Here is a 16,769-nt window from a genome sequence, read left to right on the forward strand (position 1 = left end):
AATACTGTCTATAAACTCCTGAACTTACTGCCTGGAATATTACTGAAGTTGTAGATGGTTGCATTATGTTAAGGTCTATACAGGGCAGAGGTGATCAAAAATACTAACAAGAGCCGGTGAGGTGGCACATGCCTGTAATCCCAGTGGCTTGGGAGGCTGAGGCAGGAGGATCACAAGTTCAAAGCCAGCCTTAGCAATGGCAAGGTGCTAAGCAACCAGTGAGACCCTGTCTCTCAATAAAATACAAAATAGGGCTGGGGATGTGGCTCAGTGGTCAAGTGCCCCTGGTTACCCCTCCACCCCACCCCCCCCAAAAAAAGAATAACAAGAAGTGAGAGGTGAGGAATTATACCTAGTCACAAGCTTTTTCACCACCCCACAGCAAAAAATGTAGCCATAATGGCACAGTCTGTCGGCTTTGGGTTGCCCTGACCAGCTGCTGATGTCCCTGGTTAACAGGTGCTATTCTAAAGCCAAGAATTAGGTAAAGGCCGTTCTCTATAACAAGAAACGAAAGCAAGAGAATTGAGCACAATGGAGGTAATGGGAAGTAGAGCAAATACACAGGCTTTGGAGTCTGAAGAGGCCTAGATTCCAATCCCAGATGTGTTATTTGATCCTAGGTAAGCCTCATAATCTTGAATGTAAAGTAGGGGATAATACATGCTTTAGGTTGTTGTAAACTCAGAATATATAAAATCTCAGTATATGGCTAACTACTATTATCTCTATCATTTGAATATATAACTTAATACCTGTCCCTGATTTCTTATATTCCTTAAGATAAAATCCAAACTTGTTGTAAGACCCACCATGACCTGACCTCCTTCTAACTCTTTATTTATTTTTTTTAAAGAGAGAGTGGGGGGGGGGGAGAGAGAGAGAGAGAGAGAGAGAGAGAGAGAGAGAGAGAGAGAGAGAGAATTTTTTTTTTAATATTTATTTTTTAGTTCTCGGCGGACACAACATCTTTGTTGGTATGTGGTGCTGAGGATCGAACCCGGGCCGCACGCATGCCAGGTGAGCGCGCTACCGCTTGAGCCACATCTCCAGCCCCTCCTTCTAACTCTTTAGACTTCAATCTTGCCACCCTGAGCTTGATCTTACTTCAAGCACAATGAACTGTTCTTCATCTACCCAGATCTTTACACTGCCTTTATCTCTGTATGGGACATTCTTCCTATCTTCAACTTGACCTACCAACTTACTTTAAAAAAAAAAAAAATTTATTTTTTAGTTGTAGTTGGACACAATACCTTTATTTTGTTTACTTACTTTTATTTGGTGCTGAAAATAGAATCCAGGACCTTGCATGTGCTAGGTGAGCGCACTATAGCTGAGCCACAACCCCAGCCCTGGCCAATCAATTTAAATACCACTTTATTCATCCATTCATCAAATGTTTATGGAGAAGCCACCACGTGTCAAGGTCTTTGGATACAGCAGTGAACACAGTATATACACCCTGTCCTAATTGGGGTTTAAGCTCTTGCCGTGCCATACTCAAAAAGCCTGGAGTTGGACCTGCTATATGTTTTTACAATACCCCATATTTCTCCTCTCCTAGCCCTTCTTTTAAGTTATTGCAATTGCTTATTGACCTATAGGTAAGCCTCATTAGATCAAATACTCTGTGGGAACATAAACCATACTGTCCTAATCCTCACTTTGTTTCCACTTCCTAGCACATTAAATATTACTGAATGAACAACTAACTACTGAAAACAGCTACAGCACCCACTCTGTTGGGCAGGTAACAGTGGGAGATAAAGATACAAGCCCATCACTTCAGTTCTGGGGACAAAGTCATGTGTGAGGGTAACAATCACCAAGATCTCTGACTTGAGTCCCCAAATCTGCTGCTGTGGTGTTATTACTATACTGTCGTGGCAATCTCTCAACCTTGCTTGAGGTGATAATTTGCCACTCTTTTCTGTACCCCGGCTTCTGCTGGAGAAGTTTTCTTACTTTTTAGGTACTTTTAAGGCTCCCAATTTAAAAAAGTTCTAACAGCTTTACAGGCCTTGCTTAAGTCTCTAGGAAGCACATCAAGTCTGAGTGGCAGCATCTGCATACCCAAGATGCCTCCCTTGCGCACACTAGGCAAGCGCTCTACCACTGAACCACATCCCCAACCTCTAGAGAAAATCATTCTTATGTACTGATGATGAGCATAAAAGCTGATGCAACCTTTGGGAGGGCAATTTGGCAACAGGTATCAAGAGTTTCTGTAAATGTATATCCTTTGACACATTAATTCTATTTCTAAGAATCTATCCTAAGAATAATCTAACATGCTTCAAAGATTTGGTTGTAGTTACCCAAAAGGTGAGCATCATGCTCAGGAGAAATTTGTCTCTGTCATATTTCCTTACAAGTTGCTTAGGAGACATTCTGTTTTCAGAAGAGTTACTATTACAAGGCATTTAGGTCCAAAATTTAGCCATCTGAAGGATTTGAGGGGAAAAAAAAATTCTCAACTCCAAAATGTGATAGAGTTACTGAGAAGTGGATTAGAATTTTAGGGATCAAGTTCTACCACTACTTACACAACAGACTTGGTAAGTCACCTACCTTTCCTGGGCCTGTTTTCATATGAGTACGGTGGGGGAATCTCTGTTTTCTACTAACCTTTAACAGGCATTAAGGAATAGTCCAGCTCTCCCTTTTGTCTGAACTAGTGAGGTCTCTATAATGATAGGAATTGTCTTCAATGACTTCCCCTTGCTTTAAGAATAACAATTCCTAGCCACAGCCTACAAGGCTCTGAGAGAGCAATCTGGCCTAGGTTACCTCTCTAGCCTTAACTTGAGCACAGCCTCCCTGTTGATCACTGTGCTCCAACCACATGCCCACCCTGGACCTTCACATACACTGTTCCTCTGCCTGAAATTCTTTGCCTGACCAACACCTCATGATCTCTAAAGTCTGAACTTAAATGCCATTTTCACCAGGAAATCTTCACTGACAATTCCCAATGTGGTTAGGTCCCCCATTAGGTACTCTAACCACATTGGGAGAGGCAGTTTTAAACTTCATTCATTCAATAAATATTTTCTAAGAGCTCACTTTGTTCCAGGTACTGTCCTAGGTGCTAGAGATAGAATGATGGACAACACAATCCCTGCCTTCCTGGAGATTATACTGTGAGAGAGGGGATGGCCAATAAGCAAATAGAGAAATAATAGCTAAGAAATGTGCTATGAAGAGAAAGGTGCTCTGTGGACAAGTCACATAACCAGCAAGCACTCAAACCTCTGCTTTCTGCTTCCAAGTGTAGGGCTCTTTCCACTACACCACGCTGTCTGCCTGAAGTAAACAAACAAAACCATAATTTATGAGTCTCCCTCAGCTGCCTGTGTGTGCACTTGGTGGGGTGAAACCCTCATGCTGTCCATGAAAGAGGGCCAACATCATCAGAAGCAGCAGCTGACTGGCTTGCTTACTAAAGCAGGTGTCACAGCACTGGCCAGCCTGGCCTCTGCTGCCTTGAAACTTCACATCTGGCACCCAAAGAGAGGAGTGTGTTTAAATAAAACAGCTATTGAAAGAGTGAATTGAGGGTTGGATTTGGCTGGTCTCAGGGAATGATGCAAACCACAAGGGGACAGTACTCAGGAGAAAAAACACATGGGCTCAAACTGCAAGCGTGACTATTGCCTGGGCACCCATATATCACTGGGGGAGGCTTCTTTGCTGCTAGAGACCTGTTTATTTTTTCATTAATCAAGGTATCCTCTGATGTCTGAAGTTAGAGAAAACATTTCAGGTAGAAATTGCAACAAGTGTATTCTGCATGCATGTAGAATGACACAGCTCACCCAAAACAGATGTGCTGGTGGATCACAGTCACAATTTGACAAGTGAGCAGAACTACAAAGATATTCACTGAAAGATTAAGTCCAACAGCACCTCTCCTTACTTTGATGTAACATCCGTTCTGATAGTTGTATGTGTTGTCTATAAATAAAGTGGGCATTCTAAATTAAAACTTAATGAAGTATGATATCTTATTTTTATCACATGGATAAGATTTAAGCCCAAGGAATTGTTTGGAAATTAGTAATAGTTAGCACTTGTTGACCAACCACTACAAACTGGGCAATTTAAGTCTAATAAATTTAAGTCTAATAACCTTGAGGTAGGTGTAGATTCATCTTACAGGTGAGCAAAATGAAACCTGGAGAAATTAAGTGATTTTTCTGAAAAGTCAAGTTGATAATAAATGGGCATTGAGCTTCACTGTGTCTCTGAAGTTATGGGGGTATTTCATGCAGGAACTTCAGGATGGTTGTTCCCATATTTTAGGGAAGAACATAGGAGTTTATAGCAAAACAAAAACAAAAACAAAACAACAAAAAAACCTTACTACTAGAGAAAAATCATATCAAAGTACCAAGTGTAACAGGCATCCAGTGAAGGCCTAATATGAACACCAATAATGATACATAAGACTGCTGACTGCCTTCCATGCCGTTGGGTAAGACTCATATCAAGAATGAATAACAGGATAGTCTGACTCTTAAATCCTAGCTCTTCCACATTCTAGCTGGGCAACTTATATAGCACTGAACTTCCTAGTTCATGAAATAGGGCTAACTACATCTCAACAAAATTGTTAAGAATTAAATGATATAAAGTATATGAAAGCTCCTAGAAATACAATAGGTGTCTGATAAACATGAATTCAGTTGACCAGTCTGAGACCATGGGTCACTTTGGCCCAAAGAATTCCAGGGAGATGCAGTCAGTTCCAGCTCTAAATCAGAGTGTGTGCATGTGCGTCAGAAAAGGGCCTACATGAATCCTGAGTGGAACCGTGGAACCAATCCCATCTCCATGCTTTAACTAGGACCATGGCTCAGGGAAGAGCCAGAGGATTTCCAAGCGTGAGATGACCCAGCAAAAGGCTAATCATTCCACACTGAAGTCATTTCTAATACTCTCATGTCCTGAGTTTCCAAGGGGATCAAGGGAATCATCTGCCTAAAAGGGAACAAAATTCAACTTTGAATTATTTTTCTCTACTTGTTCTATCTCAAGATGTAGATGCAATTTGGCTCTTCATACCAGTAGTTTTCTCTCCAGTTGACTAAGGGTGATTTTTTTACAAATCTGAGATGTCAAAATTCTTCCTCTGTCTATAAAGCAAAGTCTAAACTACTTAGCAAAGGCCTATGATCTGGACTCTGCCTATTTGGCCTCATAATGCACTATTCTGCCTTTTACCAAGTCATTTTTTAACTCTCCGAATATTCCATGCTTTCTCAAGAGCCAGTTCCCTCAGCCTGGAACGCCCTTCTCACTTTTCCATCTGGCAAACTCATTCTTCTCAAGACTAGTTTAAGTACTTCTTCCTCTGTGACTCCTTCCTTAACTCCTCGCCAGTCACAGGCAACCCTTATCTGGGTCCTTGGGCACACACCTTCTTTACACAAGACCAGGGACATGTTATGTAGAAAGAATACAGGCTTCAAATCAGAAAGAATAGAATCCAAATTTTGGCCCTCTATCCAGGGAAGCCAAAACACTAACCAGAGGAGAGAAAGCTTTAGCCTCTAATCTAATATATGGTCCACCAGTGTCATCTTCTGCATATGGAAACAAGACACAGGAGATTGCAGCCAAAGGATTCAGTGTCCTGAACCATTAGCAAGATCATCGAATGAGGTTGACAATTTTAAAGGTATAATTCAGTTTGCTCCCTTTGTTATAAGTGATGGTGAGTCAGTATCCATGCAGGTTTGCTAATCACAAGCATTCAAATATTCTAGTGCTTCTAATTTTTCATTAAAAATCTATTATTAAAAATAAACGTGGGCTGGGTCTATAGTTCAGTGGCAAGCACTTGCTTAGTATGCATGAGGCACTGGGTTCAATCCTCAGCATCACATAAAAATAAACAAATAAAATAAAGGCATTCTATCCATCTACAACTACAAAAAAAATTCAAAAATAAAACAAACAAATAATAAACATGTCAGCCTGGGGATATAGTTCAGTTGGTAGAATGCGTGCCTTGCATGCACAAGGCCTTGGGTTCAATCCCAGTACCACACACACACACACACACACACACAAAAAAAAAAAAGTCTTGCTAGGCATTGTGGCATACACCTGTAATTCCAGCAACTCATGAGGCTGAGGCAAGAGGATCACAAGCTTCAGGCCAGCATCAGCAACTTTGCAAGGCCCTTTCTCAAAAAAAAAAAAAAAAAAAAAAGGAGGGGGACTGAGTAGTTGAGCACCCTTGGGTTCAATCCCTGGTATCAAAAAATACAAAAATAAACGTCTTTGCCACTTACTGGGAAAATTATAACTCTCTGAGCCTTCCTGTCTTCATTTGCAAATAAAGCATTATAAGGATAAGAGAAAGTGTGTTTAAATAGCTAGCAAATTTTGGCCCATGGTAAGCATTTGAAGGGCAGGTACTGGGGATTTAACCCAGAGGTGCTTTACCACTGAGCTACATCCCTAGCCCCCACCCCCCGTTTTTTGTTTTGTTTTGTTTTGTTTTGTTTTTTTGAGACAGGGTCTTGCTAAGTTCCAGGTGATGGTAATGCTAAATTGCTGGCATGACCTTCAACTTGTGATCTTTCTGCCTCAGCCTCCCAATTCACTGGGAATACAGGCATGTGTCGTTATGCCCAGCTAAGCATTTTTATAAATGCTATGAAATCTGTGAAATGCACCAACATGCACATTGTTTTGTTTTTTCAAAAGACTGTCAGTTCTAAGAAGGCAGAGAATTTGTTATCTGTTTCTCTTAAATCCTCCACAGCAGACACCAGGGTTGTTGGGCCAAACAGTAAGCATTCAAATACTCAAAGCACACTTACGAGTGGACCACACATTTTTCCTAGGAGTTGATATACTGTGATAAGCCACACAATACAAAGTCTGAAGACCCAAGTTCCAGTTTTATTTCATTCCCTTACAGTGAGATGTTTGTTAAGCTAGCACAACTGCCTGGGCTTGTTTTCTGCAAAGTGTGGACAAGAAATACCTTGTAGGATTTCTTTTTTTACTTGCTGATGGACCTTTATTTTATTTATTTTCATGTGGTGCTGAGGATCACACTCAGTGCCCCACACATGATAGGCAAGCACTCTACCACTGAGCCACAACCGCGGCCCTTCTAGGATTTCTTAAGGATGAAATAAGAGAAAAGTAAAACATCATAAATGTAGATGATAAATATCATAGATAAATTTAGACTATATCTAAGAGGGACAAGAGAAATACTCTTATTAGGTGTTATGGTTTACAGGATAATGATTCTACCTTCTGTGTCTCTCACCCCAGAACAGACTTAAAAAGCCGTCTATCATCATTATGCTGTTTACATACCTTTGAAACTTAAAGAAGCATCCCAGGAAAACAAGATTTTGATATTCAAAATGCAGACCAAGACCCTGGTCTAAACCAGGGGTCACTTTCCTACCTATGAACATAGCATGGCTTAAATAGGGCAAAAAATGCCAAATTCCTTTTTGATTTTTTTACAATGCTTAAATCAAAGGCAAGGCGAAGAATTAAAGTAATATTTTCAGGAAAACTGAAACCAATTAAATGGATAATGTAGGGAACTATACTCTACTTAGAATCATTTCCTAATGATCTAAAATTTATCAGAAAACTTTATTTTATTCTATCTAGTCTCTTTAAATTCTTCTTAACATTTATTAGTCTACTTATCTAACTTTGTAATTTAGTAAGCTTGGTATACTGAACATACTTGAATCTTTGTTTATAGATTCAAGACCATTTGGCAGGGATGTTATAGAGGACTCAAGCATCAGATGAATGGTTGACTTAGATAAACATTTAGAGTGCCTTCAAATCTGACAACCTGGTATCTAAACAACTAGGTTGACTTTCTTTTTTCTTTCTTTTTTTTTTTTTTAAAGAGAGAGTGAGAGAGGAGAGAGAGAGAGAGAGAGAGAGAGAGAATTTTTAATATTTATTTTTTAGTTCTCAGCGGACACAACATCTTTTGTTGGTATGTGGTGCTGAGGATCGAACCCGGGCCGCACGCATGCCAGGCAAGTGCGCTACCGCTTGAGCCACATCCCCAGCCCCGGTTGACTTTGACTTATAAAAATGAACATTATCAAATGGTATGGAAGTATAAACTAATATATAGCCAAGAAGGGATATAGCACACAGGTTAAGACTAAGCTAATGGAGTTAAACTGTTAAGATTTAAATCCTTGCTTTGCTACTTACACTATCTCTGTGATCTTGAGCAAACTATCTCAGTTTCTTCCTATGCAAATGGGAATAAAAGTACCTATCTCATAGGGCTGCTAGGATTAAGAGTGAATGTATCTCATGTGCTTGAAACACTGCCTGGCACATAGTAGGGGCTCAAAAATGTGAGTTATTCTGCTTTGTATTGTTTAATACTAGGGACTGCCCATGAATTATTTCACAAAAGCCTTAAAACAACCCTTTAAGGCAGGTGGCAGCTCATTTTAAAAATATGGAAACTAAATTTCACAAGGGATGAGCCTACAGCCAGTGTTGGAGACTTTCTGCCTCCCAAGACTATTGATTCCATTACAGCAACCAGCTTCCCCCCAAAACTGTTGATATACAAAATGAGTTGAACTGGTGCTGAAACAGTATATATCCTATAAATTGCCTTTTGAGATAATCCTACTAACTGCTTGCTTTCTTGTCAAGACTCTAATTCTCTAATAAGAAATAACTTCATTAGAGATTAACCTCATCACGTTTTATATATGTCATGAGCGTATAAATAGTGAGTAAAGTTTGAACAATTAGATAAAATCCACTAAAATGGTGAACCTTCCTCGGCTGTTCCTACCTTAAATCCTTTGATGTTCTCTGCATAGAACTATGAGAATTTGCTCATTATGACGATGCCAGTTCTTTTCTGAATTATTAAGTCCCTTGTCTACCACTCATCTACGCACTGTCTCAAGTGCTAAATGTGTGTAGACCCTATACTCCAAAATAGTAACATCCAGGCTCTTGTAAAATCCCTAAAGTATCTTTTCCAGGACTAAACATAACTAGCATTCAAGAACCGCTTAATGCTTTGAATTTGAATGATTCAAAGCAGACACTAAACAAAGCAGTTTTTCCATTCTTCAAGAACAGTCCAGGAAATGACATGCCATATGGAAGAAGAATCTTGAAAGAAAACCTAAAAGACGAAAAGAAAAAAGCTAAAGAAGGACTAGCCATGATGAACTCTGAGCATTAAAAAAGGTGGAGAGCCAAGGGAGGCCTTCAAGAAACAAGGAGCCTGGCAGAAGCAGGAGAGAAAAATAAAGGAGGAAGGGGAGCTTGGGGAGTCAGACAACATTTAAGGTTTGAAATGGAAGGGGAACTCTAGAGTTAGGTAGGTTCTGATCCAATGGAAAATTATTGGATCAGAAGCCTTACCAAGTTACTCTGGCTGAGGAACCTGGGTGGCAATGTGTGGGTGGCCCACACTTAAGAACATAAAAAACTGGACACAGATACAAGCGGAGAGAAGTGTCATGCAGCAGGGAGTAGCAAGAGTCAATCCTAAATGCAGTCATTTGGGTACAATGTGCCCTTCAGAGAGGGCATGGTGACAGCATGGTCTAATTTACAGAGCTGCCAGGGCAATAACTCAGAAAGCAATACTGCCTTCTCACGACAAAACGAGGCAGCCCCTGAATGTTTCATGGTGGTAAAAACTGCATTACAGCATACTGAGATCCCGGAACCAATGAAAAGAGACAAATTTACCAAAACGAGTCTTGACACAGAGTACATTTCTGGCAAATACATTATTAGGCACTCCTTCTACTCATGTTCTGAAGAAACTATTTAGTTTCCTTATAAGGCCCTTCTCCTCAGCTCTCCCCTGTTTAACTACTAATGTCTTCTTAAAGAAACAAAGATAGAAAAGGAAGAGAACTGTTCCATTCACCCCTTCCCCCCACACCACACTCCCTCAGTGTTTTTTAGGAAGCAGAGTAAGGTTGCCTTGTCATTGAGAGTCTCAGAGGCTTACCAGCTTATGAAATCACTTTTAAAAAACCCATTCTGCTAAAGAATTCTAAGTTGATGAGGAAAGATAAGGGAAACAATGCAACTGTCTATGCTGGCTGCCAGAATTAAGCAGCATGTTTTAACCATGAGAGGTTTCTTTAATCCTGTTAAAACTTTACTACTACTAGACCCAAGACACAATGTACCAATGTGGGTGAACACACTATCATGGCATACCTAATCACCATAGGTGCCAGCTGTCACTCTTAACTGATAATCAACTTCTAATGTTACTCCTTAAAATCTTCCAGTTGGCCCTCATTATCCAAAATAGAATCCAAACTTCTCAGCAGCACCCTAACTTCAACTTCACTTTTCATATATTTCCCATTCTCAAATTCTACAGCCCATCTCCCCCACTCACCCCCACCAAAAAAAAAAAAAAAAAATCTAAAAGCCATGCTCCTTTCCCTGGAAATTCCTGTCCATTCCTCTAGCTTGGTAAAAATCCTACTCAATCTTCAAAAAATTGGCTGGTTTCCCATCCTTCAGAAAGATTGTTTTGACATCCACCCTTCTATGAACTTTAGAGGACCCTGTGCTTATTGTCACTGTATTTGCATATGGTACTGTTCAGTGGCTTGTCTCTTCCACTGCATCCTGAGGAAAAGATACAAATTTTATGGTTTCTATTATATCCTCTAGTGCCCAAGTCAGAGTCCTGATTCATAGTAGATACACAATGAGTGTTTTAATGAATAGTAAATATTCCCATCTATAAATCTCACTTTCTTCCAACAACAAAAATCCACTCTTTAAAGTCTGTCATAAAATTGGATAACTGTCTTCCCCCCTTTGACCAGAACAGCTGTACAGCCAAAACAGCTGACAGTATACCATTTGGGTCAGATCCTTGATAACTTTCAGGAAGCTGATAGCTGATTGCATTCATTCATGACATCAGAAAGGAGGTCACCATCTGCAGAGTAGCTATGTGGTTGCCACTGTGTACCAATGCTACATATACTTTACTTCAGTCTTGACAATCCACAGTAACTCATTTTAGCTCTATTTTGTTAAAGAACCTGAGGCTCAAAAATTTGCCCAAGGTCACACACAGCTAGCAAATAATGAAGCCAAACTAATATAATGTGCAAAGTCAGGACTAGATTTTCTTCTAAATGAACTAAAAAATGAGGTTGGCTGAAAGTAAGATTTCCCACAGGGCTGAAAAAATGATGAAGGAAGCAAATAACTTGTCCATCTCAGACAATGGGTATGCAGTTTTAACAACATAAACTGAAAACCAGTCTTGTTTCTGTTCGGAGTTTAGATAATTGCACATACTGCTGGCTGGCCTGTCAAATAACAGACTCATCAGATATTAGGTTTGAAGCACTGTTTTAAAACAACTTCTCAAATTTATTTAACTCATGTGGATAACATGGTAGAGTACTTTGTATAAAAAGAAAAGGAGAAAAAAAAAAAAGTCACCACTCAATACTAACTTAGCCTCATAGACAGCTCTGAGTTTAGGCAGCATGATGGGCATAGAAATCACAGGACTTGCATTATCCCTTGAAAGATGAAACTCCAACTAGCAACAGATTTTTCCAATTCAAATTCAGTTTTATTAGAGATCCCAGCATAGTAATTAAAAGAAAAAAAGACTAGATTTTTGCTTTTTAATTTTCCATTCCTATTTTAAAAAATGACTAGAGGCAATGACAAAAATAACTGTTATAAGGCATTTTTCTCCAGAAGTTGTCTGTCAAGCTTTAAGTCCAGCCTTTCCATCCTTTTCATTTTAAAAAGAAAGGGTTTGGGAGCAAGTCAGCCTTGGATTCAGCTTGCTATACAAAGCCTCTGCATTCTCAAGTCCTAGACATACTGCCAGCACTCATATCCCAGACCTCTGGCCTTAATCAAGTCCATGCTTGGGTGCTAAAGAAGCTCATGTTAACCCAAGGTCAGTCACAATCCTAACCTTCAACAGTAGACAGCTGATTGCATCACTTATGATATACACCAGGCTGAGGCAGAAGGAACAGGTCAGCCATCCCTTGTCTGCTATGGGTGAGTCACATCAGAAGTTGAGCCTGGTTTCCCTTCCCCAGAGCTCACTGTGCAAGATCACTGACACACCACCTCAGTCCACTATCTTACTGCCAGCCTAGCCACAGTGGAAACTGCTTGAAAGTTACTATACTGGAGTAGATGATTTTCCATAAGTACAAAAGAAAATGTTTCATTTATCATTTAGACCTACCATTCAGCTTCTCCATCTCTTCTTAAGGAGCCTCTACTATTAGGCAAATAGGAGAGTTAAAAAGAAAGAGGAACAACATCTGTGTATGTGTGTCTTAAATTCTTTAACTTCCTGGCAAACTGCCATTTCTGAACATCCCATTTCCTTGAGAGGGACAAATTCTATGTACATGTTGTACACTACATGTAGAAGTATTTCTCTTTTGTATCTTCATCTCACTGTATGGGTTCTCCTCTCTAGGTAATGAAAGTGGAAAGGTGGGGGAGCAAGAAACCACAAAGAGCACAGTATTCAGCATACCCCGTGTTAGCAACATGACAACTCCTCTAATATCATCCATGCTGACTCTAAGTAATTTCTGGTGGAGTTGGATACATCATTAAATTTCTATTTGTGCCCTGCCTGAGGCTTTTCCCTAACCACTAATTGCCACGGAAGGTCTAGAGAGCTTTTGTGAAAGAAGCAGAATGCAAGCAATGTCCTGGGTCTGTAGCCAGGTGTCAGTGTACCATATAATGGAGGAAGGAGATTACAAGATGATTTTTGTTTCAGCTTTTAGTCCAACCAAGATTTAAGATTTACAGAAAACAGCTTTATGAGGCAAGGGGACAGAAATGTGGTAGTGGGGAGAGGAGAACACAGGAAGTAGTAAACACATCCAGTAGAATTCAGGGATAAAAACATCCTTACAAGTTCACGGAACACAGAGGAACAAGAAGGAACACTTCCTGAACCCTAAGAGGATCAGGGTACAGGGTGAGTGGGGCACAGTGGGTAATTATGAAACCTGTCAAATTAATTTTGAAGTGAATTGTCCTAGACAGGTCAAAGATTGTGCTTTAAAAATGTCATTAGAAGGTAACAGCTTTTTAAATATCTTTTTGCCTCCTGCTTCCAGATAACTCTTTTGGTTAAAAAACCAGAAATAATATAAACCTCACAGGTTAGAAGCACAGTCTTTTGATACTGATGAGGTGAGGAGCTAGATGAACTTACATAGTAAGTGAGAGCGTTTATATTTCTTGGTCTTCTCCCTTGACCACTCCAAGTCTTTGACCTGCCAGAAATAGCAGTTATTTCCTCTGGAAGAAGCCAGTAATGGACACTTGTCGGTTGGCTTTGCCCAGAGCAGCAGTCCCTTTTTTGGGGCCCTTTCGTTCCTCTTTTGGCTCTTTTTTCACAGTCATGGCAGGAGGTCTTTGGACACAGGATGTCTTCGTCTTAAGCTCTTCTTCACTATCTGTGCAAGATTCACTCTCGTAAACTTTTTCAGTTACTGGAATAAGGGAAAAAATGGGGACATGGGTAAATGGAGTAATTTACCAAGAGAATGATATGTCTGCCTCCCACCCCACCCCATCCCTGAAACTGAACCTTTCTCCTACTGGGAGACCATATCTAGCTTCAGGTAGAAAGTATGTGGGCTTCTGAGCTTACATAGCCTCCTAGCAAGGCTAAGAATTAACATTCATCCCTCCTTCCTCATGCCATTAAATGGGCCTTTATCATTAATTGGGTCCCATTCTAGGCTAGCTAACTACTCGAGCTCTACATTTGAGTCATCTGTCTCAGACACCTACTTATAATACCATGCTTTAACTGGTTCTATCTCTGTTATTCACAGAGCTTGCCTATTCCCACTGCTGGTTTTCCTGGTGTTAAAATTTCTGGCCTATTGAAGCCCCCACTCTGTCTGGTCAGGCTCACTGTCATGGACCCTCCTGGCTAGTTCCATCCTGATGTCATTCACACTCTGTACATCTTAAGCACAGAGAACTGGACATTAATTACTCAACAGTTCAGTTCTTAGTTTTGAGTGACTACAAAATAACCCAAGATTAAATACAAGTCTACATCATTAAGATAACTGTCCCAAGCAAATCCTAGCAGATCAAATACTTAGTAGTTTAAAGAAAGGGCAATAACAAAATGAGAAGCAAAGTTACTAGTTTTCTTCCTTCCAATCAGTTGAAGGCATAAGTTGTTCTGCCACTAAAACCCTGCAAATCCTTCTCCAGGGAAACTTGGAAAAGAACTACACCAGTGAGTAGTCATTCACTGTAAGCAAATCCTAAAGGGCTCAGGCAGAAACAGTGGTTTCTAACCATGATGTCACAGAACTGATGAGGATCTCTTCACTACTACTGTATTACATACACCAACCACAAGTCAAAGTACAATGCCACCTTTCTGCAACTTTAGAGAGCTGTAGCATCAATGCCATCTAAATTCTTTTTCAGCCTTTCTGGTTGCAGCAGGTGGTGGAAAACATCTTTTCTCAGATGAAAAGAGTATCTTAATATGTATAATAAATGCTCAAAGTATCAAAATGTAAGGTATTTTCCCCATTAAAGAACATAACAGTTTTGAACTCTTAAATTATTAATAATTCTTTCTAATATATTAGTTAACTTGTTCTAAAAGGCCTAGTCTTTGGAATCTAATATATCTGTTTTCTAATACCTAGTCTGTTACTTATATACTCTCAAACTTTAACATTAGAATCATCTGGTGTGCTTGTTAAAACACAATACTGGGGGCTAGGGGTGTGGCTCAGTGGTAGAGTACTTGCCTAGCATGTGTGAGGCCACTGGGTTTGATTCTCAGCACTACATAAAAATAAATGAATAAAATAAAGGTCCATCAATATCTTAAAAAAACACACACACACACACACAAAACACCACATTACTGGATTCTATCTCCAAAGTTTCAGATTTAGTGGGTATGGGACAGGAACTGAGAACTTGCTTTTTTAACATGTTCCCAGATGACTCTGATGCTGCAGGTCTGGGGATGTTATTTTGTCATTGTCCTCCCCATCCCTGTTAAAATGGGGATAACACTGTACCTCAGGATATATAGATAAGCCTAACAGTCTTTGGCAAGTACTCTTTAGTGCTACTTTTTTCCTGCACAATAGACTATGCTAAAGGTCAAATGACTACTACCACTATAGCATTCCTTCACACTATCCATCTAATTCCATTAGGGTTGCATAATTAACAATCCCCTCCCTAAGAGTTCCTATATTTCTTTACTTTCAAGAGCCTAGAGCTTGCTTTGATGACTCCTACCAACTTAAATGCTAAGAAATTTATATATGCGTGTATACATATACACAAACAGACACATATTTAAAGAATATCAAGTGTGTGTTTGGTTTTTTGGTACCAGAGACTGACCCGAGAGTCACTTTACCACTGAGCCATATTCCCTCTTCACCCCTGACCTTTTTTAAAATATTTTTTAGCTGTAGTTGGACACAATACCTTTATTTATTTATTTTTATGTGTTGCTGAGGATCAAACCCAGAGCCTTGTACATGCTGAGCCACAACCCCAGCCCCATTTTTTTTTAAATTTTATTTTGAGACAAGGTCACACTAAATTGCTGAGGCTGGCTTTGAACTTGTGATATTCCTGCCTCAGCCTCCTGAGTTCCTGGGATTACAGGTGTGTGCACCACCATGCCTAGAATATCAAGTGTTTCTGAAGGCCTTGCTACTCAAATTGTGCTCCCCAGACTAGAGACATCAGAATTATTAGAAATGAAGAATCTTAGGTCCTACTCCTGGCCTACTGAACCAGAATTTCAATTTTAGCAAGATCTTTAACTAATGCATGTAGTCAGTAAAAATTGAGAAATCTTTCAGTCTTTTTGAGAAAATACTTAGGGAATTTCCATGGACTACCTAATAGAAAGCAGGATCCCAGAACACCAACCCCATCTCACATGCATCTTCAAAAGCATTATGTAACTGGCTTAACGGGGCAAAATTATGAGCTGTGATTTATTCGATATTTTAAATTAGCAAAGTCTGAAGATCCATCTATAAAAACGAAACCATTACTAATAGTTGGTGTATAAGCCTTTGCTACTTCATAAACTATATTCTGTATTCAAATGGCAGCATGTCTGAAATATTATACTTCAGCATCAATTAGTTTGTTATTTCACTACTTCTTAATGAAGCCACTGGCTGCCTCATTGCCAATTTTGTGTAATACATTGCTTAGGGGAGTTAAAAAACAGCCAGGGCAGCACTGACAAAATTTCATAAGCAGCACACTCAGTACACCTTAAAAGCTAAAAGGCATGTTTCTATGTTCAAAGTTGTAGCCACTTAAAACTACAGGACAAAGGAGATTTGGACTTAAAAATCCCAAGTTTTTAGCTAAACAACATGCTATCTTTCTCAGCTTCCATTAACAAAATATCTGGGTTTTTGGTTATTATCAAATATCTTGTAAATAACCAAATATTTTTGGCTATTACCAGGTATCTTTTCCATTTAACTACTTGGCTCTTAGAAATCCACCCATGTCAGAGAGGAAAGCAGAACTCCTTTGTTGGTAACCAGAGCCAAAATTCATTAGGTTGAGTTTGGATTAAAAACCTTACCAAAACAGTGCAATGTTACCACAGTTTTCACTCTTGCATCCAAGGCTCCTAATAGTCCTATCTGAAGACAGAAGTACAAAAAAGTCCACATCCCACATCT

At 39.6% G+C, this 16,769-nt stretch overlaps 1 protein-coding gene across 2 annotated transcripts in view; it reads right to left on the minus strand.

Annotated features, from left to right (window-relative positions):
- Nucleotides 1-10,669: 10,669 nt before the first annotated feature.
- The window catches only part of POLD3 (DNA polymerase delta 3, accessory subunit), a 56,251-nt gene continuing 50,151 nt past the window's right edge, over nucleotides 10,670-16,769 (minus strand). The window contains exon 13 of one of the 2 annotated variants that reach the window (XM_081278848.1): nucleotides 10,670-13,541. In XM_081278848.1, coding sequence (XP_081134974.1) covers nucleotides 13,339-13,541 — 203 coding nt within the window. In that variant the 3' untranslated portion in view covers nucleotides 10,670-13,338. The remainder of the gene's footprint in view (nucleotides 13,542-16,769) is intronic. The other variant, XM_081278847.1, reaches the window with a different exon arrangement.

The sequence above is a fragment of the Spermophilus citellus genome, assembly GCF_964194105.1.
Source record: "Spermophilus citellus genome assembly, chromosome: 2".
Classification (NCBI taxonomy): domain Eukaryota; kingdom Metazoa; phylum Chordata; class Mammalia; order Rodentia; family Sciuridae; genus Spermophilus; species Spermophilus citellus.